Below are 27,057 nucleotides of genomic sequence, written 5' to 3'. Positions count from 1 at the left end.
GCAAATGCACACCTTTGATGGTCACTGACACGCTGGAGACGTGCGCTCTTCACGGATGAATCCCGGTTTCAACTGTACCAGGCAGATGGCAGACAGCGTGAATGGCATCGTGTGGGCGAGCAGTTTGCTGATGTCAACGTTGTGAACCACTGCCCCATGGTGGCAGTGGGGTTATGGTATGGGCAGGCATAAAGCTACAGACAACGAACAAAACTGCATTTTATCGTGGCAATTTGAATGCACAGAGATACCGTGATGAGATCCTGAGGCACATTGTCGTGCCATTCATCTGCCGCCATCACATCATGTTTCAGTATGATAATGCTCGGCCCCATGTCTCAAGGATCTGTACACAATTCCTGGAAGCTGAAAATTTCCCAGTTCTTCCATGCCCTGCATACTCACCAGACATGTCACCCATTGAGCATGTTTGGGATGCTCTGGATCGACGTGTACGACAGCGTGTTCCAATTCCCGACAATATCCAGCAACTTCACACAGCCATTGAAGAGGATTGGGACAACATTCCACAGGCCACAATCAACAGCCTGATCAACTCTATGCGACGGATATGTGTCACACTGCATGAGGCAAATGGTGGACACAACAGATACTGACTGGTTTTCTGATCCATGCCCCTATATATATTTTTAAGGTACTGTATCTGTGATCAACAGAAGCCTATCTGTTTTCCCAGTCATGTGAAATCCATAGATTAGGGCATAATTTCAATTGACTGATTTCCTTATATGAACTGTAACTCAGTAAAATCTTTGAAATTGTTACATGTTGCATTTATATTTTTGTTCAGTGTATATCGTGGAACACAATCTTCAAAAAGGTAATAACCTCAGCAGTGTGGTGTTTGCTTGTAGATGCCTATGGCTGTGCAATGGCATAGCCTGGTTTTGTTAATTTAGCAGACAAGTAAGTCGTTCGCGTTATATGCCCACCCATCCTCCCCGACCACCTATTGTTTCTGTCTTAAGTAACCTACTGTCTTTATCTGTGATTGAAATCAATCAATCAATCAATTTTATTTTATATAGCCCTTCTTACATCAGCTAATATCTCGAAGTGCTGTACAGAAACCCAGCCTAAAACCCCAAACAGCTAGTAATGCAGGTGTAGAAGCACGGTGGCTAGGAAAAACTCCCTAGAAAGGCGAAAGCCTAGGAAGAAACCTAGAGAGGAACCAGGCTATGAGGGGTGGCCAGTCCTCTTCTGGCTGTGCCGGGTGGAGATTATAACAGAACCATGCCAAGATGTTCAAAAATGTTCATAAGTGACAAGCATGGTCAAATAATAATCAGGAATAAATCTCAGTTGGCTTTTCATAGCCGATCATTAAGAGTTGAAAACAGCAGGTCTGGGACAGGTAGGGGTTCCATAACCGCAGGCAGAACAGTTGAAACTGGAATAGCAGCAAGGCCAGGCGGACTGGGGACAGCAAGGAGTCACCACGGCCGGTAGTCCCGACGTATGGTCCTAGGGCTCAGGTCTCTCAGTTGGCTTTTCATAGCCGATCATTAAAGAGTTGAAAACAGCAGGTCTGGGACAGGTAGGGGTTTCGTAGCCGCAGGCAGAACAGGATGGACAGAACAAATGGACTGTATACAAAAAATAAACTTTTTCATGTGCCTGTCACAAATTTCCAAGAAGTATTTCGTGTTTATTTCACGTATAATCTGTGATACTGGGTTGCAATTCTACATCGAACACTGCATGGGGATGAATTATTGCCAGAACATCTGTTTGGTGAATAGGCCTAGGCTTAATGATTCTGATGAAAATACGCTCTTTGTCTATATCAATCTAATGTTTTTGCATATTTTCATCGTGGAACGTGTTTATTTTTAGGGGGGTAATAGCCTAGGCTAACCAATTCTAAATGTCACTAGCAGTTCGCAAAGTAGGGTCGTCACTAACGTTAGTTACCACAGCCAAAGAGTCATAAACCCTGATTGTGTCTACAATTTCGGTTTTTAAAATCTGATTTTAAACCTAACCCTAACCACACTTTTAACCTTATGCCTAACATTGAATTAAGAACAAAAAGCGAATTTTTGTTTTCATGAATTTTTACGATATTGACCATTTTTACTTTGTGGCTGTGGTAACTAGTGACAACCGCAAAGTAGCCCATAAACGGAAAATTATACAATTATTCCAAAACTGAAGCTCATTGTTGGAACACATACTGTATTTCCCTACTTCAGTCAACCAGTCCATTTAGAATTTGTGATAAAACGGTCTTCATTTGGCAAGGAATGTGGCTTGTATATCCCATCAGTTATGTTTTTATAGGCATTTATTTCTGTAGGGAGCGATCAGAACGCAATTGAGTGAGTGAGACATGGAGGGGAAAGGGAATTTAGGGAGCAAACTGTGTTGCTTGGCTTGGTTTATGTTTTGTTGTGTCCCGCAAATGCACAAGTTCAAATGAAACAGTCAAATGAAATGAATGCTGTCTTCAAGATAACATTTCGACCAAATAGTTTTACAGTATTTGAAAAAAAAGGATCTCTGGTTAAAGATCTAGTTTTGATGTCAGTTCCAGTACTCAAGTACTCGATTACTCATGCCCAACCTATGTAAGGTGCAGACACCACACCCATCCCTCCCCACACACTCAGATGCTTAGAGATTCGAAATAGTCTTCCAAACAGTGGCACAGACCTCCTAATCTGTCAGGTGGCATGGCAGTGAGCCTGGGAAACACAGCGATTAGAGAAGGCAGGGTTTAAAATGGACGAGGCTCCCGGAGAGAGAGAGAAAGAAAGGGAGAAAGAGAGAGAGAGAAAGCAAGGGGGGGGATCCATCTGTACTAAGTGCTGAACAGGTGGAGGTAAGCGGTGTGTGAGAAAAGCCATTTAATAAATGAGCATGGTAAGTGGGGATGAAGCTGGAGATGAAACGCCTCGCTGAGGGACCAGACGGCCCGGCGCTGCCTGGGAGATTTATCCCTCCCACACCTCTGATTTACCTCCCCACCCTCATCCCCTCATCTGAAGCTGTTGCGTCATCCCCAACACACAAACACGCATGCATGCTCGAGGCACGCACACACACAGCTCTCCCCCCGTGGCGCTTGCTGAAGGCTTGCCAGCTTACCCTCATCCTATTCCCCCTCCCCTTTTACTCAACATTCACCATCCATCAACACCCAAAGTCTTTCAACGTTCTCACAAAGGCTCTCTCTTTATCAGTCTCTGTCCCGACTTCCCCCTTTCTATCTCTGCCTCTCTGTTTCTCTCTCTTTCCCATCTTGCACTCTTAGAACAAAGGGTTCCAAAAAGGTTATTCGGCTGTCCCCATAGGAGAACCCTTTTTGGTTCCAGGTAGAACAATTTTGGGTTCCATGTAGAACCCTCTGTGGAAAGGGTTCTACATGGAACATAAAACGTTTCTACTTGGAACTAAAAGGGTTCTACCTGGCACCAACAAAGGTTTTCAAAGGGTATGGGGACAGCCGAAGAACCCTTTTAGGTTCTAGATAGCACCGTTTTTGTATGGTACTCAAACCAGAGTCATCTATTTTTCCCAAAAAGGACAACTTCAGTGATTCCAAAAGTAGTCTACACCCTATCTTCCCAAATGCTTGGATAGATAGAGACCATGTAAAGTAGTGTATGGCACAATGGAGGCTCACCAGTGGTCCAAAAGCGATGATCTTCAGGATGCACTCCAGTGTGAAGAGAGCTGTGAACACTATGTTCAGGTACTTCAGCATGGCCTCGTACAGTTCCGGAGCACCGTGAAACTGAAGGCAGAAATCAGAGGTCAGGAAGACATCAGAGGTCAACTTTCACTCCCACTGAACATGAGTGAAATGATAATGGGCATGTCCATTTCCAATGTCCTACAGACATACCATTATAATACTTGTGAAAGTGATCCTTCCCCTCTTTCTTAATCTTTCTGTCAATCTGTCACATGCAAACGCACACACACACACGCACACACACACACACACACCTATAGTACTGTACATACAGTGAGGGAAAAAAGTATTTGATCCCCTGTTGATTTTGTACGTTTGCCCACTGACAAAGACATGATCAGTCTATAATTTTAATGGTAGGTTTATTTGAACAGTGAGAGACAGAATAACAACAACAAAAATCCAGAAAAACGCATGTCAAAAATGTTATAAATTGATTTGCATTTTAATGAGGGAAATAAGTATTTGACCCCTATGCAAAACATTACTTAGTACTTGGTGGCAAAACCATTGTTGGCTATCACAGAGGTCAGACATTTCTTGTAGTTGGCCACCAGGTTTGCGCACATCTCAGGAGGGATTTTGTCCCACTCCTCTTTGCAGATCTTCTCCAAGTCATTAAGGTTTCGAGCCTGACGTTTGGCAACTCGAACCTTCAGCTCCCTCCACAGATTTTCTATGGGATTAAGGTCTGGAGACTGGCTAGGCCACTCCAGGACCTTAATGTGCTTCTTCTTGAGCCACTCCTTTGTTGCCTTGGCCGTGTGTTTTGGGTCATTGTCATGCTGGAATACCCATCCACGACCGATTTTCAATGCCCTGGCTGAGGGAAGGAGGTTCTCACCCAAGATTTGACGGTACATGGCCCCATCCATCGTCCCTTTGATGCAGTGAAGTTGTCCTGTCCCCTTAGCAGAAAAACACCCCCAAAGCATAATGTTTCCACCTCCATGTGTGACGGTGGGGATGGTGTTCTTGGGGTCATAGGCAGCATTCCTCCTCCTCCAAACACGGCGAGTTGAGTTGATGCCAAAGAGCTCCCTTTTGGTCTCATCTGACCACAACACTTTCACCCAGTTCTCCTCTGAATCATTCAGATGTTCAAAGGCAAACTTCAGACGGGCCTGTATATGTGCTTTCTTGAGCAGGGGGACCTTGCGGGCGCTGCAGGATTTCAGTCCTTCATGGCGTAGTGTGTTACCTGCTGTGTGTGTATGTTTGTGTGTGTGTGTGTGTGTGTGTAAAACACTGTCCCTCAGTCTGACAGACCTGTACAGATCAACACCTGGAGATAAGCCAACTGGATCAGCCATATAGTTAAGGGCATTAACAACAGAGAGGCTGCTCCTAAAACTAGCTTGTACATCAACAATGGATACGTTTAACCTATCCATCCACATTATACTGCTTACCCATTCCAAAACCCTCTCCCAAAGGTTATCCCGCTCAAGGTAGAAATGTTCCCTTACAACAGATCTAGGATCAGATTTCCCAACCACCAAATATCACGCCCCTGGTGCGTGGGAGACGTCACTGACCTTCATCATCAGCACCACAGTGTTGAGTGCGATCATGGTCATGATGGAGTACTCAAAGGGCGGCGACACCACAAACTTCCACATCTTATACTGGAACGACTGCTTGTCTGCTGGCATGTAACGCGTCAGAGGCTTGGCGTTGATGGCAAAGTCGATACAAGCTCTCTGTGTTGGAGGTGGGAGAGAGGGACAGAGGGATGGAGGGAGACAAAGAGGGATGAGGCAGGAAAGAGGGAGGGAGGGAGGGAACAAAGTGCATAAAAAAACATTATATGATTATCTTTGTGAAACTCACATCTCCCTAATCAGATCTGATATTGTTCAAACACTGATTATTCGCATAAAAAAGCGAAACATAAAGTAAGAACTAAGGCTGCAAAATTTTGGGAACTTTCAATAAATTCCCTGGTTTTCCAGAAATCCTGGTTTTCTGCTTATTCCCTGCAGTTCCGGGAATCCTCCAAACAGGATTTCAGGAAAACTAGGGAATTTATTGTAAGTTCCCGGAATTTTGCAACCCAAGTAAGGACCAAGGTACAATCAAATGAAAAACATCAAAACTAACGTCCCACAAGCGCTGGCATGTATCCCAACAGTTTCCAGAAGTGTTTAATATCCCGTGACAAGGCAGCAAAATGAGTCTCTCTGATCACTCGCCAATAGTTTACATTTTTACATTTTAGTAATTTAGCAGACACTCTTATCCAGAGCGATTTACAGTTAGTGAGTGCATACATTTTCATACTGGCCCCCCGTGGGAAACAAACCCACAACCCTGGCGTTGCAAGCGCCATGCTCTACCAACTGAGCTACAGACATGAAACACAGAGTCTGCGTCCCAAATGGTACCCTATTCCCTTTATGATGCACCAGGGAATAGGGTGCCATTTGAGACACAGTAATTGAAACTCTCTGTGTCCCAAACTGTGATGTAGGAAATAGAGAGAGAGCTGGATGGACTACACTGGGCTGGTTGCGCCTCAGGTGTGTTGCTGTTATTTTTTGTGTTGATGTGTTTGAGGGAAAAAAACAGGCTAGCAAGGAAATCAGCTGAATAATTTATCCACAGGTGCTCTGACAAGGGTTGAGAGATCCAACACTGGGCCGGTTTCAACAGAGGAGAGGCAGGAATGACTTGGCCTTGCATTGATAACTTGTTCTTCTCCAGACTACACTCTGACATGACCTTGTCTCCCTGCTCCTAGAAGGTGTGTGTGTGTGTGTATGTGTTTGTACCTCGTTCTTCTCCAGACTACACTCTGACATGGCCTTGTCTCCCTGCTCCTAGAAGGTGTGTGTGTGTGTTTGTGTGTGTGTGTGTATGTGTTTGTGTACCTCGTTCTTCTCCAGACTACACTCTGACATGGCCTTGTCTCCCTGCTCCTGGAAGGTGATGATGATGAGAGCCACAAAGATGTTGACGAAGAAGAAGGGAAAGACCACAAAGTAGACCACATAGAAGATAGAGGTCTCCATACGGAAGCCTGGGCTGGGACCCTGGTCCTCATAGGTGGCATCCACAGAATGCTTTAGGACCCTGGAGAGGACAGATAAACACAGACACATTTATAGATGAAAAGGAGCAGGGTAAATGTGCCCCTAGTGGCTAATCTTGTGTCAGTTTAGCTTTTTCCCCACTAATGGTCAGGGTTAGGATTGGGGGAGGGGAAGCTGATCCTAGATCCATACCTAGAGGAAACTTCACCCCGGAGCTACACAAACATGAGACAAGGCCAATGACACTGAACTAAGAAGACAAACATGCAACTATTGTGTATATGTTAAGTAATGTACAGTGCTTTTGTATACAGGAATATTGGGTGTCCAAGACAATTTCTCTCTGGGGGACATTAAAGTTTATCCTATCCTAACTAGCTTAATTGGTATAGCCAATACATATGGCAGCCATGGCAAGGAGGGCACATACAGTGCCTTCAGAAAATATTAATACGCCTTGACCTATTCCACATTTTGTTGTGTTACAGCCTGAATTCAAATGGATGAAGTAATTTTTTTCTGACCCATCTACACACAATACCCCATAATGACAAAGGGAAAACATGTTTTTTTGCAAATGTATTGAAAATGAAATACAGAAATCTTCTATTTACATAAGTATTTACACCCCTGAGTAAATACATGTTAGGATTACCTTGGGCAGCTGTGAGTCTTTCTGGGTAAGTATCTAAGAGCTTTGCACACCTGGATTGTACAGTATTTGCACATTCTTCTTCTTAAAATTATTCTTAAAAAACTCCCTAGTCCTTGCCCGTGAGAAGCATACCCATAACATGATGCAGCTACCACCATGATTGAAAATAGTGATGTGTTGTGTTGGATTTGCCCCAAACACAACGCTTTGTATTCAGGACATAAAGCTAATTTCTTTGCAGTTTTACTTTAGTGCCTTATTGCAAACAGGATGCATGTTTTGGAATATTTGTATTCTGTACAGGCTTCCTTCTTTTCACTCTGCCATTTAGGTTAGTATTGTGGAGTAACTTCAATGTTGTTGATCCATCCTCAGTTTTCTCCTATCACAGCCATTAAACTCTGTAACTGTTTTAAAGTCACTATTGGCCTTCCTTCCTCTCCGGCAACTGAGCTGGGAAGGACGCCTGTATCTTTGTAGTGACTGGGTGTATTGATATACCATCCAAAGTGCAATTAATAACTTCACCATGCTCAAAAGGATATTCAATTTCTGCTTTTTTTAGGTGCCCTTCTTTGTGAGGCATAGGAAAACCTTCTTGGTCTTTGTGGTTGAATCTGTGTTTGAAATTCACTGCTCAACTGAGAGACCTTACAGATAATTGTATGTGTGGGGTACAGAGATGAGGTAATCATTCGAAAATCATGTTAAACACCATTATTGCACACAGAGTGAGTCCATACAACCTATTATGTGACTTGTTAAGCACATTCTTACTCTTATTTAGGCTTGCCATAACAAAGGGGTTGAATACTTATTTACTCAAGATAGTTCATCTTTTCATTTTTTATTAATTTGTAAAAATTTCTAAAAACATAATTCCACTTTGACATAAGGGGGTATTGCGTGTAAGCCAGTGACACAAAATCTAAATTTAACCCATTTTAAATTCAGGCTGTAACACCACAAAATGTGAAAAAAGTCATGGGGTGTAAATACTTTCTGAAGGCACCGATAAGGATATGTGTTGTACAAGCATGCTGTGATATAAAATGCTATACATTTTCTGGAACAAAGCATGTCCAATATTAATCTGTCACCTCCCATAACTGAGTACAGCAGGGAATATTATTATAAAGATAATATACAAGATATTTTGAAGTTCCATTTATTTGAAATGTATTTTGTTTGGTTAAACTGTTTGTCTTGTTTGGGGGAGGAGCTCATTAGCATAATACCCTGCATGCTTTGCAACTATACATTTTTACATTTACATTTTGATGATTTAGCAGATCAAACACTTTCTTTGTAGTTATGAACAACATGAAGAAATGCACTTATTGTGCCAAAAAATATTATCTTTAGAAAATATATATTTTTAAGTAGCAACAGCTTGAACATATTGATTATGTGACATGTTTACAGTGCCTTGCAAAAGTATTCATCCCCCTTGGCATTTTTCCTATTTTGTTGCATTACAACATGTAATTTAAATTGATTTTTATTTGGATTTCATGTAATGGACATAATTAGTCCAACTGTGTGCAATCTAAGTGTCACATGATCTGTCACATGATCTCAGTATATATACACCTGTTCTGAAAGGCCCCAGAGTCTGCAATACCACTAAGCAAGGGGCACCACCAAGCAAGCAACACCATGAAGACCAATGAGCTCTCCAAACAGTTCAGGGACAACGTTGTGGAGAAGTACAGATCAAGGTTGGGTTATAAAAGAATATGGCACCACAACAAACCTACCAAGAGAGGGCCGCCCACCAAAACTCACGGACCAGGCAAGGAGGGCATTAATCAGAGAGGCAACAAAGAGACCAAAGATAACCCTGAAGGAGCTGCAAAGCTCCACAGCGGAGATTGGAGTATCTGTCCATAAGACCACTTTAAGCTGCACACTCCACAGAGCTGGGCTTTACGGAAGAGTGGCCAGAAAAAAGCCATTGCTTAAAGAAAAAAATAAGCAAACACGTTTGGTGTTCGCCAAAAGCCATGTGGGAGACTCCCCAAACATATGGAAGAAGGTACTCTGGTCAGATGAGACTAAAATTGAGCTTTTTGGCATCAAGGAAAACGCTACGTCTGGCGCAAACCCAACACCTCCCATCACCCCGAGAACACCATCCCCACAGTGAAGCATGGTGGTGGCAGCATCATACTGTGGGGATGTTTTCATCGGCAGGGACTGGGAAACTGGTCAGAATTGAAGGAATGATGGATGGCACTAAATACAGGGAAATTCTTGAGGGAAACCTGTTTCAGTCTTCCATAGATTTGAGACTGGGACGGAGGTTCACCTTCCAGCAGGACAATGACCCTAAGCATACTGCTAAAGCAACACCCGAGTGGTTTAAGGGGAAACATTTAAATGTCTTGGAATGGCAAAAGCCCAGACCTCAATCCAATTGAGAATCTGTGGTATGACTTAAAGATTCCTGTACACCAGCGGAACCCATCCAACTTGAAGGAGTTGGAGCAGTTCTATATCGTGGAGCTCCGCCCCATAGGGGAGCTCTGCTCCTAGTGGTTTACCCTCTGCCCTAAGGCAGCAGCAGCCTGAGACAAAATTATGCACACACCTACAGCCAATAGGAGTACAGGTGTCCCTATAAGAGGGGATGCCTCCCCTCAATCAGCCTCCCTTTTTCTTCAGCGACTGGACTAGACTGAAGAAGCCAAGAAGAGACGAAGAGAAGACTCAGGACGAAGAAAACGCCGTCGATTTTCCAGATCATCGACGTCGTCCTACAATGAGCACACCAAGCTTATCCATAGGGTAAGTATTTAACAAAAGCTCTATTCAGAGCTCAATGTCGCTGTTCCCCTTGGCGGCTGTCGACCCCCCGACATATGTTTCGTGGGTTGAGGGACACAGCACGCCAGGGACAGCTTCATTAATCCCCACTATGCGCCAGCTGCGCCCTCCTTTTTGAAGGAGTGGAAGAAGCGTTGGGCATTTTTAGGGAGGATATTCCTCTTGAGGATGTGCTATCAGTGTTAGTCTCAGCTTCTGAGGCATCATCTGAAGGCGCTGACTCAGGAGATGACAGGGCTATTGGGGAAGAAATGAATATTCTATTGGAACAATTCATTACACTGACCCAGATGTTTAACACCCCTTTTCCTTCGGGAAATTGTGAGGTCATTACATCCCTGGATGATGACGCCACAGCCTCTCTGTGCCTGAATTCTCAGGTCTCATTGAGTGGGCTGCTAAACAGCGGGAGATTAAGCTGCCCCCATTCCCTCCAACCCGGAAGTGGATATGAGGAAGGGCGGCCGTTACTCTCGCTACAGCTTGGCGTCAGACGGCGGCCTCCAGCAGCAAGGGGAGCGGGCCTCGCCCCCCTGCAGCGCCAGAAGTGCCGGCGAGAGAGGTCATTAAAGCGTCATCCTGGCATCACCCGAAGGGCGGCCAGAAGAGACGCCGTTTATGACAGGCGAGGGGGAGAGAACGGAAGACGACACAGCGCCTGCTGTGACCGAGCCCACTGTCCCCCCCCCACTCTACCATTGAGTGTATGGAGGAGAATGTTTTTTGTTGATGTGTGTAATAAAGAGTTGGCTCTACTTGACACTGTCAAAAAAGAGCCCCTTTTCCATAATACATCCGAGAGCGTTCGACCTTCCTCACTCTCGCTCTCTCTCTTACCACTATGAGTGCAGCTCAGCCCACCATGGTGCGTTGCTGAATGCACACATAAGGCAGGTATATAAAAGGTATTAAGTGTACCATATAAAGACCTCACTTTACAGACTCCTAGGAGTGCTGTAGTGAGTGTCTCACATAGCAGGCTGCAGTCTCAGCCAGATAATGGCATGATGACGCGACCGCTATTCGGGACAGCGCTCTGTCTCAGGCTAACGCCTCAGTCAGTGCAGTTCAGACCCGTGCTGCGTTCACGGAGGGCCTGATTACTACGGTTCCGGGCGTAACCAACGTATCGGCGCCCCCGTTTCTCTCAGAACGCGCTGATAATAACCACATTGGGGATGGCGCACTATCACAGACTAAGGTCTCTGTTAGTACGACCCAGACCCATGCTGCGTTCAAGAAGGGCCCGATTACCACGGTCACGAAGGTGCCCAGTGTATCGGCGCCCCCACCTTTTGCTGAACGCGCCCAGGCTCACCACACTGAGTGTAGTTCAGCCCACCAGAGGTGCAGAGCTGAACGCACACAGGAGGTGAAAGGAGGAATAATACCTAGACGCCGTCTTGGTTTATCTCAAGAGACCTCACATTACAGACTCCAAGGAGTACTGTAGTGAGTGCCTCTCATAGCAGGCTGCAGTCTCAGTCAGGAGACATGATGACGCAGCCGCTAGTTGGGGATGGCGCACTATCGCAGACTAAGGTCTCGGTTAGTGCGATTCAGACCCATGCTGCGTTCACGGAGGGCCCGATTACCACGGTGACGAAGGTTCCCAGTGTATCGGCGCCCCCACTTCTTTCTGAACGCGCTAATACTCACCACACTGAGCGTAGTTCAGTCCACCAGAGGTGCAGAGCTGAACACACACAGGAGGTGAAGGATGGAAAGATACCAAGACTCCGTCTTGGCTTATCTCAAAGAGACCTCACATTACAGACCCCAAGGAGTACTGTAGTGAGTGTCTCTCATAGCAGGCTGCAGTCTCAGTCAGGAGACATGATGACGCAGCCGCTATTTGGGGATGGCGCACTATCGCAGACTAAGGTCTCGGTTAGTGCGATTCAGACCCATGCTGCGGTCACGGAGGGCCCGATTACCACGGTCACGAAGGTGCCCAGTGTATCGGCGCCCCCACTTCCCTTTGAACGCGCTAATACTCACCACACTGAGCGTGACTCAACCCACCAGGGGTGCAGAGTTGAACACACACAGAAGGTGAAAGTTAAGAAGGTATCAAGGCGCCACCTTGTTTTACCTCATAGAGACATCATACTACAGACTTCTAGGAGTACTGTAGTGAAGGGCTCTGATAGCGAATTGCAGTCACCTAAGATGACGCAATCGCTTGCTGGGGATGGTGCCCTGCCGCAGGCTGTGGCCTCGGTCAACGCAATTCAGACCCGCGATGCGTTCAAGGAGGGCAGGAATACGACGGTTACGGGTTTAACCGATGTCCCTACTCCTCTTTCTTTCTCAGAACGCATTTCCTCTCCCTTTCACGGGAGGCCCACCTTGGGCTGTTCCACCACTTCAATGTTGGGGAACAGTGGCGGTAAGGGCCATAGAGGAATACAGGTCCTTCCTACTGGATGCACCACAGCTTCGCGCCCAGCCACTTTCTTTGCATTGCTGGCAGTGGCGAAGAAGCTGCACCCTCTCACGCTGGCTAGAACAGACGTTGCAGAAGGGTTATGCTCTCCAATTCCACCGGACCCCACCCCCGTTCAGGGGAGTGGTGGAGACGGTGATGAAAACGCCAGACAAAGTGGCCGCTCTGATGACAGAGATTCCGGAACTTTTGGCGAAGGAGGCGGTGACAGTAGTTCCCCGGGAGCAAAGGAACAAAGGGCTATATTCGCCTTATTTCCTAGTGCCCAAAAAGACGGGGGGAGTGAGGCCGATTTTGGATTTACGCATTCTCAACGAGAGCATAACCAAACGGCCCTTCCGAATGCTAACGACAAAACGTCTGCTGGAATGTGTCCAGAGAGGGGACTTTTGTACGAGCATAGACCTAAAGGACGCGTACTTTCATGTGCCGGTTCAGCCGCGTCACAGGAAGTTTCTGCGGTTCGCCTTTCAAGGGGTGGCGTACGAATACACGAGGATGCCATTTGGGTACGCCCTGGCACCTCGCACATTTTCCAAGTGTGTGGAGGCGGCATTGGAACCGTTGCGTCGTCAGGGAATACGGCTACTAGCTTACCTGGACGACCTACTGGTTCTCGCCCCGTCAGCAGAGCTGGCGATCACTCACACAACACAGACAGTGACGCATCTCACAAGTCTGGGGTTTGCTGTGAATTGGAAAAAGAGCGCACCCTGGCCCACTCATCAGATTGTCTACCTGGGGATACAGCTAGACACTGTGAGGATGAGGGCTCGAAATTCGGACCCCCGAAGGGTAGCCTTGTTGCTAGCCCTAAGGAAGTGTCGTCCGAATCACACGGTGACGGCGCTGTCGATCATGTCACTTTTGGGTCTCATGTCGTCAGCCCACTCTGTGGTTCCGCTGGGACTCCTGCACATGCACAGGACGCAGCGATGGTTCGCCAACTAAGACTAGACCCATTGCGTCAACGTCATCGGTTGGTGGTGGTTCCCCCTCTCGCTCAGTGCAGACCTAAACTATTGGAGAAACTCGCGCGTTCTCACGCACGGAGTCCCGATAGGAAAGGTGTCCTCTCACATCCCAGTATTCACGGATGCGTCCCTGACGGGATGGGGAGGGACATGTCAGACACAAGCGATAGGAGGTGTGTGGCCTCAATCAGGTTGTCACATCAACCTCCTGGAGTTGGAAACGGTTCGACTGGTTCTGACCCACTTCGCGTCTACCCTTTGGGGTCGCGATGTGCTGGTCTGGTCAGACAACCGGACCACAGTAGCCCACATAAATCGCCAGGGAGGAGTCAGGTCTCCTGCTCTCCATCGGGCGGCAGAGGAATTGTGGCTGTGGGCTCACGAGCACCTTCGCTCATTGAGAGCAGCACACATTCCGGGCTACTTGAACGTAGGAGCAGACCTCATGTCAAGAGGGGGTCCTCGAGACGACGAGTGGTGTCTGCATCCAGACATTGTTCTCCAGATTTGGGAACAATTCGGGAGAGCCGAGGTGGACCTATTCGCGTCACGCGTGAACGCGCAATGTCCTCTGTGGTTCTCTCTGAGGGAACAGGACGAACCGCCACTGGGAAGGGACGCCTTTGCGCACCAACCGTGGCCGAGAGTTCTCCTGTATGCATTCCCTCCGCTGTCCTGCATTCTCCCACTGCTAGCCAGGGTGAGGTCAGGGGGGCTGTCAGTGATACTGATAGCGCCCGATCGCCCGGGGCTCCGTGGTTTGCGGAGATGAGTCAGATGTTGATTGCGCCACCTTGGCCAATTCCACATCGACGGGACGCGTTGTCTCAGGCGGCTGGCACGATAGGGAAATTGCCCATAATCGGCCAACCACTGAAGGCCTGGCTGCTGAGAGGGACAGGCTAGAGCGCCGTGGGTTATCTGATGCAGTGATCAGGACCATACAGGGTTCACGTGCCAGTTCCACTTCTAAGATGTATGCCAGTAGATGGAACGTGTTTTCACGATGGTGTGTCACACAAGGTGTGGACCCCATGAGCTGTCAGGTGGAGAGTATTCTCTCTTTTCTACAGGTCATGTTTGATAAGAAAAAATCGCCTGCCACGATTAGAGTGTTTGCAGCAGCGATTTCAGCTTGTCATGAGGGTTTTGGCAGAGACAATGTCTTTAGCCACCCTCTAGTGAAACGCTTCCTATTAGGAACGCGGCGACTTAGGCCAACACCTAGAGTCACGCTTCCTCAGTGGGATTTGGCTTTGGTACTCGAAGCGCTATGTAAGTCGCCGTTCGAGCCATTGAATCAAATACCCCTCAAGATGCTGTCTATAAAGACAGCACTGTTGCTCACTTTGACTACAGCTAAGCGGGTCAGTGATTTGTGTGCTCTTTCGACGAGACCTGACTGCTTGGCCATCAATGGTGACCTGAGCAGAGCAGTGTTACGTCCTAACCCGGCATTTGTGCCGAAGGTTATTAAGAGTTCATATAGGTCACAGACCGTGGAGCTGTGGGATTTTTCTCCTCCTCCTCATAGAGAGAGGAGTGAGGAAAAGCTCCATCGCCTGTGCCCGGTACGCGCTTTGGAGTTTTACGTCGAGCGCACAGCAGCGATTAGGTCATCGCCTCAGTTGTTTGTGTGTCACGGTGCGGCTGCACTAGGTAGACCACTTTCAAAACAGAGGTTGTCTCATTGGCTTTGTGAAGGCATTGAGACAGCTTATGAGGTAGCAGGGTGGTAATTGCCTCAGGGTATCAGAGCTCACTCCACTCGTGGAGTAGCGGCTTCTACTGCCCTTTTCAGAGGAACAGGAGTAGAGGATATCTGTAGAGCAGCATCCTGGTCGACGCCGTCTCCATTTATCCGTTTCTATCTCTTAGATATGTCTTCTAATTCTCTGGCTCGATCTGTACTCAGCGTGGCTGAAGGGAGATTTTGAGCAAGAAAGAGAGGAGAAGCAGGACTGTGGACACAGGTTTCCATCAGGTCCGCTTTGGTTAGGAAGACGTGTTTTTGACAGATGTGTTTTCTAACTCTTTGGCTCGGTCTGTACTCAGCATAGCTGAAGGGAGATCTTGAGCTAGGAAGAGAGGGAAAAGCAGGACTATGGACAGGGTTTCCATCAGGTCCGCTTTGGATAAGAAAACATATTTTGTGGCATGAATCCTGACTGACAGGGTCAGTACAGTAGAGGCATGCGTTGATTAACAGAATGTGAGGTCATCTATCTGCTTGTTCAGTTAGTATGACTCATGTTTTTGTTCCTGCCCACTAATCTCTGGGATTCCATTGAGTGAGTGAGGCGGTCTACCGCATTCACAATGTAGAGTGACACTTTATGTCATTCCATTAGTGGTCGGTAGTGTTTTCACAGGATATTGAGGCACATCTATCTGCTAGTACAGATTAGTATGGCTTCTATTCTGGTGATCTGCCCACTAGTCATTGGCATTGCCATTGGACTAGGTGGGGCGTGTCTTTTAACCGATGACGCGGTATATTGTGACGCCCGTAGGGGTTTTTAGTTGCAGTACTGCGGGACTCGGTTGCAGCCATTGCTGGGCCTGACTTTCTCGTTTCGATGGGAAGTGTTAGGCTCGGCAGGGAGTACATTTTGGAGCGCTACGCTCCGCCTTAAACCACTAGGAGCAGAGCTCCCCTATGGGGCAGAGCTCCACGATATAGAACGATTAGTTACCGGAGTGTAACTCCAGTTCTATGAGTGGAGCGGAGCCCCATAGGACTTAAGGCCCTGCCGACCCTCTCTAGTCTCGCTGAAGAAAAATATCTCGGGAGGCTGATTGAGGGGAGGCATCCCCTCTTATAGGGACACCTGTACTCCTATTGGCTGTAGGTGTGTGCATAATTTTGTCTCAGGCTGCTGCTGCCTTAGGGCAGAGGGTAAACCACTAGGAGCAGAGCTCCCCTATGGGGCTCCGCTCCACTCATAGAACTGGAGTTACACTCCGGTAACTAATCGTTTTGCCTTGAAGAATGGGCAAAAATCCCAGTGGCTAGATGTGCCAAGCTTATAGAGACATACCCCAAGAGACTTCCAGCTGTAAATACTGTGAATACTTTCGCAAGCCACTGTATGTAACAAAAAAATATTGAGTTACAAAATGTCTGTACCTGTACTCTGATATTGTAGTGCAACAGGTTTCCACAAAGGTTTTGAGTAATGGGGTTTACAGTGAAGAGATGTGCTATTCCTTCTCAAGCCCTATTCGCTGGGTTACAGGGAATAGAGCCATTTTGATTTAAGGATTAATCTAACAGCTAGTTAGCTCATTTTACATAATTTATACCGTGTAGCCCTGCATTATTACTTGGGAGTAATGATGTGGAAAGAAAAAGAGAGAACGACAGAGGGGGAGAGAGAGAGCGATAGGGAGAGATGAAAAATGATTGACTAGCTGAGGAGAGCACATAAGACACTCCAACCCTGTTAAGGTTCTACATGCCATATAAATCAGGGTAATGATGAGGGACATACTGTATCTCTGACTAGCGATGTCTCCTCCTGATTATTTACTCAATGCAAGCATTCACACACTCAGAAATACATACATATACACACACACACACTTACATACACACATATACACACACCTCCCGCTGGATCCCACCCCACCTAGCATCACCCTGAGAGCATTTATTTCCCCCATATCATTGGCACTTTGGCCTTTGAAATGGATGTCAAATGGGATGCTTCTCTTGTAAAGGACACTCTGTACGTTCAATAGGGGTTGATGGACTCCATAGGAACCCTCTCGTTTGCCTGGGAAGCTGACTGGCTACCCTGTGGTTATGTGAGTAGGTGATGTGTAGGTGATTGGCTAGCCTGTGATTATGTGACTGGGTCCTTGTCAGTAATTGGCTGGCCTGAGCTGCTCTCTGCAGCTAATTGGCTGGTGTGAGGTGTGGGCTACTCACATTGGCCAGCCCTCCCCGGTGGAGACGGTGAAGAGGGTGAGGAAGGCCCACAGCACGTTGTCATAATGGAACTCATACTTTCTCCACTCACGATCCTGGGCCGCTACGTCATCACGGTCATAGTCCAGAAACTTACCCCTGATGAATGACGGAGAGAGGGAGCGAGAGAAAGGAGAATGAGAGGAGACAGAGAGAGATAGAGAGAGAGAGAGAGAGAGAGAGAGAGAGAGAGAGAGAGAGAGAGAGAGAGAGAGAGAGAGAGAGAGAGAGAGAGAGAGAGAGAAAATGAAAGAAAGAAAGAAAGAAAGAAAGAAAGAAAGAAAGAAAGAAAGAAAGAAAGAAAGAAAGAAAGAAAGAAAGAAAGAAAGAAAGATTGAAAGAAAGAAAAAGAGAGAGTAGTACAATATCGTATTATATTGTAGGTCAATTGGCACGAGCTATGTATTTAGTAATGGTTCATATCCAATACCAGTCAGTGTCAATATTGTAAGAGTGTGTGTAATGTACCTGCAGTCCTTCTCCAGACCTTTAGACTCGTCGGTGCAGTAGAAGAACTTGCCCTTGAACAGCTGCACTGCGATCACAGCGAAGATGAACATGAAGAGCATGTAGACGATGAGGATGTTGAGCACGTTCTTCAGAGAGTTGACCACGCAGTCAAACACAGCCTGAAGGGGGAGACACACACACAATCACTCAAACTCACATTGGCATGCATGTGAACACACGGCTGCACACACATATACACACACACACAGTCCCTTCACAGCACTCTGTTGATCAGTTTGTGGTTTTATGACTCTGTGTGAGACATGTCATGGCATGTATGCAATCTGCCCAATGAATATGTATCAGCTGGGATGAATGAGACAGCAACTCACAGAGATGCTCTCTGATGTAAGGTATTTCCATCAACCTGTCACAAATGCCACTGTCCAAGTATCTAACTGTATGAGAGTGGTTAGCTCTGGTCCAGGGCATTATGTGCAGCTTGCTGATGCTGATCTCTCAGGACTGAGCCTTCAGCATCAGCAAGCAGCACGTAATGTCCTGGACCAGAGCTAGAGAGTAGTGGGCTTATCTCCCTGCCAACCCTGATCAATCTCAATCATCTCAATCACCCCTCAATTAAATTAATAGGATTTGCTGCTGTCTTTGGTCCGATCCATTACCTTTGTCTGATCAACTGCCTTTCCACAAATCAATTACTTTGGTCTAGTCTGGGTGAGACAATATCAGAGACGGAGCTGGGGTCCTGATGAGAGTGAGATGGATTTGCATTTTTCTCATTTGTCACTTAAAAACGGTCGCCGGGTGGAGGATGATGAACTGGTATATGAAGATAGACACTGGGGATATCAGTCATTACATCACGCCTTTCCTCTTCTCTCCCACTGATGTGATTAGCATATTAGCTTATCTCTCATACAATCACTTGGGAGTTCGGAATCCACTGTCTGCTGCTGTTGCACTTTAAAGTGTGTGTGTGTGTGTGTTTGTGCGTGCATCCGTCTGTGTTTGTGTGTGTGCAACTTGTCACCGGTCATTGAAGTGGCTTCTCTGCTGTGTCAGAGTGGAATTGACAGGTGACAGATGTAGTTACCTTGAGTTTGGGCAGTCGTTTGATGGTCTTCAGGGGCCTTAGGACTCGCAGTACCCTGAGGGACTTTATGGTGTTGATGTCCTTGCCTTTAGTTCCTCTGCATAGAGCAAGCCCACAGTTAGTGACCTAAGGAGAATGTACATTCTACTGTGGCCCACAGGCTCTCACCACTACCTTACCTTCTGTTCTGTCTCACACACACACACACACACACACACAAATCTCTCTCCCTCTTTCACACCTTCTCTTTAAGGCACACATGTTTCAAATATCCTTCCATCCCCATAGTTACAGGTTCTAGTGAGGAATACTCTGCGGTTAGTAGAGTACAGTACAATAGCGTTAGTAAAGTACATGCATGTGAGTAGATGGGTTATTCTACAGAAACATACTGTACGTACACAGAGTAGGACAGTAAATCACATTTTAAGAGAAATTCCAAAGGGTTTCTATACAGGGAGCAATCACATAATAGGACAAAGGACTACAACCACTATCCACTGGTATTTCTGTTAAATAACACAGACATACACAGTAGCAGAAAAAGACACAAAGAAACAAGCCCTGAGTCAGGGACAAGCTTCTTTGCAGGAACCACTGCTGTCCTAGCCATTGGTGCTGTGCATGCTACAGTGGCGGGTTACACAGCAATGATTTAGAACCTGTTAGTGACAATATACCGTACTGTCCTCAGGAGCCAGAAGGACATTGGTCAATGACAGTGAATGTGGAGTCAATACAGTAATCTACGGACACATTGGCCGTGTCCGAAATCTGTCATGACTACTACTTACTAAAACTACATACTGTGTACTAATCGTCCTACCCACTATTTAAAATGTACTGTTTGGTAAACATTTATTTTACATTTACATTTACGTCATTTAGCAGACGCTCTTATCCAGAGCGACTTACAAATTGGTGCATTCACCTTATAGCCAGTGGGATAACCACTTTACAATATATATATATATATTATTTTTTTTGGGGGTGGGGGTAAGGGGGGGTAGAAGGATTACTTTATCCTATCCCAGGTATTCCATAAAGAGGTGGGGTTTCAAGTGTCTCCGGAAGGTAGTGAGTGACTCCGCCGTCCTGGCGTCGTGAGGGAGCTTGTTCCACCATTGGGGTGCCAGAGCAGCGAACAATTTTGACTGGGCTGAGCAGGAACTGTGCTTCCGCAGAGGGAGGGGGGCCAGCAAGCCAGAGGTGGATGAACGCAATGCCCTCGTTTGGGTGTAGGGACTGATCAGAGCCTGAAGGTACGGAGGTGCCGTTCCCCTCACAGCTCCGTAGGCAAGCACCATGGTCTTAAGCAACAAATATCAATCCATACTGTCCATACTCTCACCATTTCATGGTACATTCTGTACATTGATTCTGTACATTGAGTCTTTTTTTTAGGGGGTAGATCAGCTTTATATTTCAGATAGATTGTAACTTCCATCAATGTAATTGTCTGCATCTCTTCCAATCCCCCATATGTTTTTTTTTATAATTTATATATATATATATATATATATATATATATATATATATATATATATACATACATACATACATACACACATACAGTGGGGAAAAAAAGTATTTAGTCAGCCACCAATTGTGCAAGTTCTCCCACTTAAAAAGATGAGAGAGGCCTGTAATTTTAATCATAGGTACACGTCAACTATGACAGACAAATTGAGATTTTTTTTCTCCAGAAAATCACATTCTAGGATTTTTAATGAATTTATTTGCAAATTATGGTGGACAATAAGTATTTGGTCACCTACAAACAAGCAAGATTTCTGGCTCTCACAGACCTGTAACTTCTTCTTTAAGAGGCTCCTCTGTCCTCCACTCGTTACCTGTATTAATGGCACCTGTTTGAACTTGTTATCAGTATAAAAGACACCTGTCCACAACCTCAAACAGTCACACTCCAAATTCCACTATGGCCAAGACCAAAGAGCTGTCAAAGGACAACAGAAACAAAATTGTAGACCTGCACCAGGCTGGGAAGACTGAATCTGCAATAGGTAAGCAGCTTGGTTTGAAGAAATCAACTGTGGGAGCAATTATTAGGAAATGGAAGACATACAAGACCACTGATAATCTCCCTCGATCTGGGGCTCCACGCAAGATCTCACCCCGTGGGGTCAAAATGATCACAAGAACGGTGAGCAAAAATCCCAGAACCACACGGGGGGACCTAGTGAATGACCTGCAGAGAGCTGGGACCAAAGTAACAAAGCCTACCATCAGTAACACACTACGCCGCCAGGGACTCAAATCCTGCAGTGCCAGACGTGTCCCCCTGCTTTAGCCAGTACATGTCCAGACCCGTCTGAAGTTTGCTAGAATGCATTTGGATGATCCAGAAGAGGATTGGGAGAATGTCATATGGTCAGATGAAACCAAAATAGAACTTTTTGGTAAAAACTCAACTCGTCGTGTTTGGAGGACAAAGAATGCTGAGTTGCATCCAAAGAACACCATACCTACTGTGAAGCATGGGGGTGGAAACATCATGCTTTTTGGGCTGTTTTTCTGCAAAGGGACCAGGACGACTGATCCGTGTAAAGGAAAGAATGAATGGGGCCATGTATCGTGAGATTTTGAGTGAAAACCTCCTTCCATCAGCAAGGGCATTGAAGATGAAACGTGGCTGGGTCTTTCAGCACGACAATGATCCCAAACACACCGCCCGGGCAACGAAGGAGTGGCTTCGTAAGAAGCATTTCAAGGTCCTGGAGTGGCCTAGCCAGTCTCCAGATCTCAACCCCATAGAAAATCTTTGGAGGGAGTTGAAAGTCTGTGTTGCCCAGCGACAGCCCCAAAACATCACTGTTCTAGAGGAGATCTGCATGGAGGAATGGGCCAAAATACCAGCAACAGTGTGTGAAAACCTTGTGAAGACTTACAGAAAACGTTTGACCTGTGTCATTGCCAACAAAGGGTATAAAACAAAGTATTTAGAAATTTTTGTTATTGACCAAATACTTATTTTCCACCATAATTTGCACAAAAATTCATTAAAAATCATACAATGTGATTTTCTGGATTTTTTTCTTCTCAATTTGTCTGTCATAGTTGACGTGTACCTATTATGAAAATTACAGGCCTCTCTCATCTTTTTAAGTGGGAGAACTTGCACAATTGGTGGCTGACTAAATACTTTTTTCCCCCACTGTACATACAGTGGGGAGAACAAGTATTTGATACACTGCCGATTTTGCAGGTTTTCCTACTTACAAAGCATGTAGAGGTCTGTAATTTTTTATCATAGGTACACTTCAACTGTGAGAGACGGAATCTAAAACAAAAATCCAGAAAATCACAATGTATGATTTTTAAGAAATTAATTTGCATTTTATTGCATGACATAAGTATTTGATACATCAGAAAAGCAGAACTTAATATTTGGTACAGAAACCTTTGTTTGCAATTACAGAGATCATACGTTTCCTGTAGATCTTGACCAGGTTTGCACACACTGCAGCAGGGATTTTGGCCAACTCCTCCATACAGACCTTCTCCAGATCCTTCAGGTTTCGGGGCTGTCGCTGGGCAATACGGACTTTCAGCTCCCTCCAAAGATTTTCTATTGGGTTCAGGTCTGGAGACTGGCTAGGCCACTCCAGGACCTTGAGATGCTTCTTACGGAGCCACTCCTTAGTTGCCCTGGCTGTGTGTTTCGGGTCGTTGTCATGCTGGAAGACCCAGCCACGACCCATCTTCAATGCTCTTACTGAGGGAAGGAGGTTGTTGGCCAAGATCTCGCAATACATGGCCCCATCCATCCTCCCCTCAATACGGTGCAGTCATCCTGTCCCCTTTGCAGAAAAGCATCCCCAAAGAATGATGTTTCCACCTCCATGCTTCACGGTTGGGATGGTGTTCTTGGGGTTGTACTCATCCTTCTTCTTCCTCCAAACACGGCGAGTGGAGTTTAGACCAAAAAGCTATATTTTTGTCTCATCAGACCACATGACCTTCTCCCATTCCTCCTCTGGATCATCTAGATGGTCATTGGCAAACTTCAGACGGGCCTGGACATGCGCTGGCTTGAGCAGGGGGACCTTGCGTGCGCTGCAGGATTTTAATCCATGACGGCGCAGTGTGTTACTAATGGTTTTCTTTGAGACTGTGGTCCCAGCTCTCTTCAGGTCATTGACCAGGTCCTGCCATGTAGTTCTGGGCTGATCCCTCACCTTCCTCATGATCATTGATGCCCCACGAGGTGAGATCTTGCATGGAGCCCCAGACCGAGGGTGATTGACCGTCATCTTGAACTTCTTCCATTTTCTAATAATTGCGCCAACAGTTGTTTCCTTCTCACCAAGCTGCTTGCCTATTGTCCTGTAGCCCATCCCAGCCTTGTGCAGGTCTACAATTGTATCCCTGAAGTCCTTACACAGCTCTATGGTATTGGCCATTGTGGAGAGGTTGGAGTCTGTTTGATTGAGTGTGTGGACAGGTGTCTTTTATACAGGTAACGAGTTCAAACAGGTGCAGTTAATACAGGTAATGAGTGGAGAACAGGAGGGCTTCTTAAAGAAAAACGAACAGGTCTGTGAGAGCCGGAATTCTTACTGGTTGGTAGGTGATCAAATACTTATGTCATGCAATAAAATGCAAATTAATTATTTAAAAATCATACAATGTGATTTTCTGGTTTTCTGATTCCGGCTCTCACAGTTGAAGTGTACCTATGATAAAAATTACAGACCTCTACATGCTTTGTAAGTAGGAAAACCTGCAAAATCGGCAGTGTATCAAATACAAGTATTTGATACACTGCCGATTTTGCAGGTTTTCCTTTTAGTGATAGGTCTAATGCTTTATTATTAATAATTTATGTCCTCCTTATTCATATTCATTATATAAATAGGCCCGTTTAATTTTGTCTGGCTTGCCGTTCCAAATAAAATGGAATATTTTTCTCTCATATAATTTAAAAAACTGTTTGCTAGGCGTAAGCAAGACCATAAGCAAATAGGTAAACTGGGATAATACTAAAGAGTTAATCAGGGTGATTTTTCCACAAATTGACAGGTATTTACATTTCCATGGTAGCAAGATCTTATCTATTTTTGCTAACTTTCTATTAAAATATATTGGAGTGAGATCATTTATTTCATTTGGGATATGTATTCCGAGTATATCCACATCACCATCAGAACATTTTATTGGTAAACTACATAGTAATGTAATTTTTTTTTTTTTTTAGTGATCCCAATACGTAATATAGTACATTTATCATAAATTGGTTGGTTGTAATCCAGAGAGGTTAGAAAACATCTCGATGGCAATAATAAATAGATATGCCGATCCAAGATGGCGAAGTAGTGCAGTTCTGTTTTTGTCGTGTGTCTGTAAATAGCCTGTAAATACCCAGTTTTTTTTGTATTTTTCGTACATATTTCCCTATCAGACTTTTCATCCTTCTACAAAATATATTTTCCTGCAACCCGCCTCACTCAATGTGGAACGGATTCTATTATTGACTTACCTTTTATCTAGAATCTCCAGTTGAAACTAGCTAGCCAGCTAACTAGCTACTTGCTATTAGCCACAGTTAGCGGTATTTCACCCAGAACATTGGATTTTTTTCTGCGGGATTAATTTAATCACTGGATATTAATCACCGGATATTCGGCCAGTCTGCACAGCGCGTTATCGACCCAGAACATATCAGTTTTTCTGCCGGAATCACTGAATCACTGGACCTTTAACTCCGGATTCATCGCTACCAGCTAGCTTCAACTAAATGGACGCTGTGGTCTGGCTAATCATCCTGAGCTAGGCCCATCTCCCGGCTATCTACATCTCTGTCAACCGGACGGGACCACCTAGTGTTGACACGGAGCCCCGCCGATCCTACACGACTGGTCTGCCGACGAAATCGTCTGATGTGGTTACGATGACGTCGACCACGAAGATTCCATCTGCTAGCCCCGGCCCGCTAGCACACGCTAGCCGTGGCCTCTTACCTGCTAGTGCTTTAGCAGCCTCCGAACTATCCTATTGCTGTTCACCGGACCTTATGATAACTCAGCTATACAGCTGATGTCTGCTGGACTGTTCCTTTTTACGGTACTACATCCTGTTTATGTTTAGCCTCAGCCCAAACATGGTTAGCTTATTGTTGTTTCGGTTATTTCTAATTGTACTATTTCACTGTAGATCCCCCAGCCCAGCTAAACCTGCCTTAGATAGCTCCTTTGTCCCACCTCCCATACACGCAGAGACCGACTCAATTGGTGCCTCTAGTGATACTATCTCTTTCATTGTTACCCAACGCTTAGGTTTACTCATATCCTTCCATATCCTTGTCTGTACATAATGCCCTGAATCTTTTCTACAACACCCGGAAATCTGCCCCCTTTATTCTATGTACCCAACGCACTAGAAGACCAGTTCTTAAAGCCTTTAGCCGTATCCTTATTCTAGTCCTCCTCTGTTCCTCTGGTGATGTAGAGGCTAACCCAGGCCCTGCAGCCCTCAGTATCACTCCTACTCCCCAGGCGCTATCATTTGCTGACTTCTGTAATCGCAAAAGTCTTGGTTTCTTGCACGTAAACATCAGAAGTCTACTTCCTAAGTTTGAGTTATTCACTGCGTTAGCACACTCTGCCAACCCTGATGTTCTAGCAGTGTCTGAATCCTGGCTCAGGAAGGCCACCAAAAATTCTGAAATTTCCATCCCCAACTATAACATTTTCCGTCTAGATAGAACTGCCAAAGGGGGTGGAGTTGCAATCTACTGTAGAGATAGCCTGCAGAGCTCTATCATACTATCCAGGTCTGTGCCCAAACAGTTTGAGCTTCTACTTCTAAAAATCCACCTTTCCAGAAATAAGTCTCTCACTGTTGCCGCTTGCTACAGACCCCCTCAGCCCCCAGATGTGCCCTGGACACCATATGTGAATTGATTGCCCCCCATTTATCCTCAGAGTTCGTACTGCTTGGTGACCTAAATTGGGATATGCTTAATACCCCGGCCATCCTACAATCCAAACTAGATGCCCTCAACCTCACGCAAATTATCAACGAACCTACCAGGTACAACCCTAAATCCGTAAACATGGGTACCCTCATAGATATCATCCTGACTAACATACCCTCTAAATACACCTCAGCTGTCTTCAACCAGGATCTCAGCGATCACTGCCTTATTGCCTGCGTCCGTAACGGGTCCGCGGTCAAACGACCACCCCTCATCACTGTCAAACGCTCCCTAAAACACTTTAGCGAGCAGGCCTTCCTAATTGACCTGGCCCAGGTATCCTGGATGGATATAGATCTCATTCCGTCAGTAGAGGATGCCTGGTTGTTCCTTAAAAGTAATTTCCTCTCAATCTTAAATAAACATGCCCCATTCAAAAATACAGAACTAAGAACCGATATAGCCCCTGGTTCTCCTCAGACTTGACTGCCCTTGACCAGCACAAAAACATCCTGTGGCGTACTGCATTAGCATCAAATAGCCCCCGCGATATGCAACTTTTCAGGGAAGTTAGGAACCAATATACACAAGCAGTCAGGAAAGCAAAGGCAAACTTTTTCAAACAGAAATTTGCATCCTGTAGCACTAACTCCAAAAAGTTTTGGGACACTGTAAAGTCCATGGAGAATAAGAGCACTTCCTCCCAGTTGCCCACTGCACTGAGGCTAGGAAACACTATCACCACCGATAAATCTACAATAATCGAGAATTTCAACAAGCATTTTGCTACAGCTGGCCATGCTTTCCATCTGGCTACCACTACCCCGGCCACCAACTCTGCACCCTCCGCTGAAACTTGCCCATGCCCCCCCGCTTCTCCTTCACACAAATTCAGACAGCTGACGTTTTGAAAGAGC

The 27,057-nt window shown here is 45.8% G+C and overlaps 1 protein-coding gene across 1 annotated transcript in view; it reads right to left on the bottom strand.

Annotated features, from left to right (window-relative positions):
- Positions 1–19,283, bottom strand: part of LOC123481197 (voltage-dependent N-type calcium channel subunit alpha-1B-like) — a 52,638-nt gene extending 33,355 nt beyond the window's left edge. Inside the window, exons 1-6 of the mRNA XM_045208065.1 lie at positions 19,204–19,283; positions 18,108–18,268; positions 17,601–17,738; positions 6,598–6,799; positions 5,263–5,427; positions 3,653–3,763 (exon numbers count right to left, since the gene is read on the bottom strand). Of these exons, the coding sequence (XP_045064000.1) occupies positions 3,653–3,763; positions 5,263–5,427; positions 6,598–6,799; positions 17,601–17,738; positions 18,108–18,208 (717 nt within the window). The 5' untranslated portion in view covers positions 18,209–18,268; positions 19,204–19,283. The remainder of the gene's footprint in view (positions 1–3,652; positions 3,764–5,262; positions 5,428–6,597; positions 6,800–17,600; positions 17,739–18,107; positions 18,269–19,203) is intronic.
- Positions 19,284–27,057: the final 7,774 nt, after the last annotated feature.

Source organism: Coregonus clupeaformis, chromosome 27 (genome assembly GCF_020615455.1).
Source record: "Coregonus clupeaformis isolate EN_2021a chromosome 27, ASM2061545v1, whole genome shotgun sequence".
Classification (NCBI taxonomy): domain Eukaryota; kingdom Metazoa; phylum Chordata; class Actinopteri; order Salmoniformes; family Salmonidae; genus Coregonus; species Coregonus clupeaformis.
The sequence above is the reverse complement of the archived record's forward strand: the minus strand, read 5'-3'. Positions and strand labels throughout refer to the sequence as shown.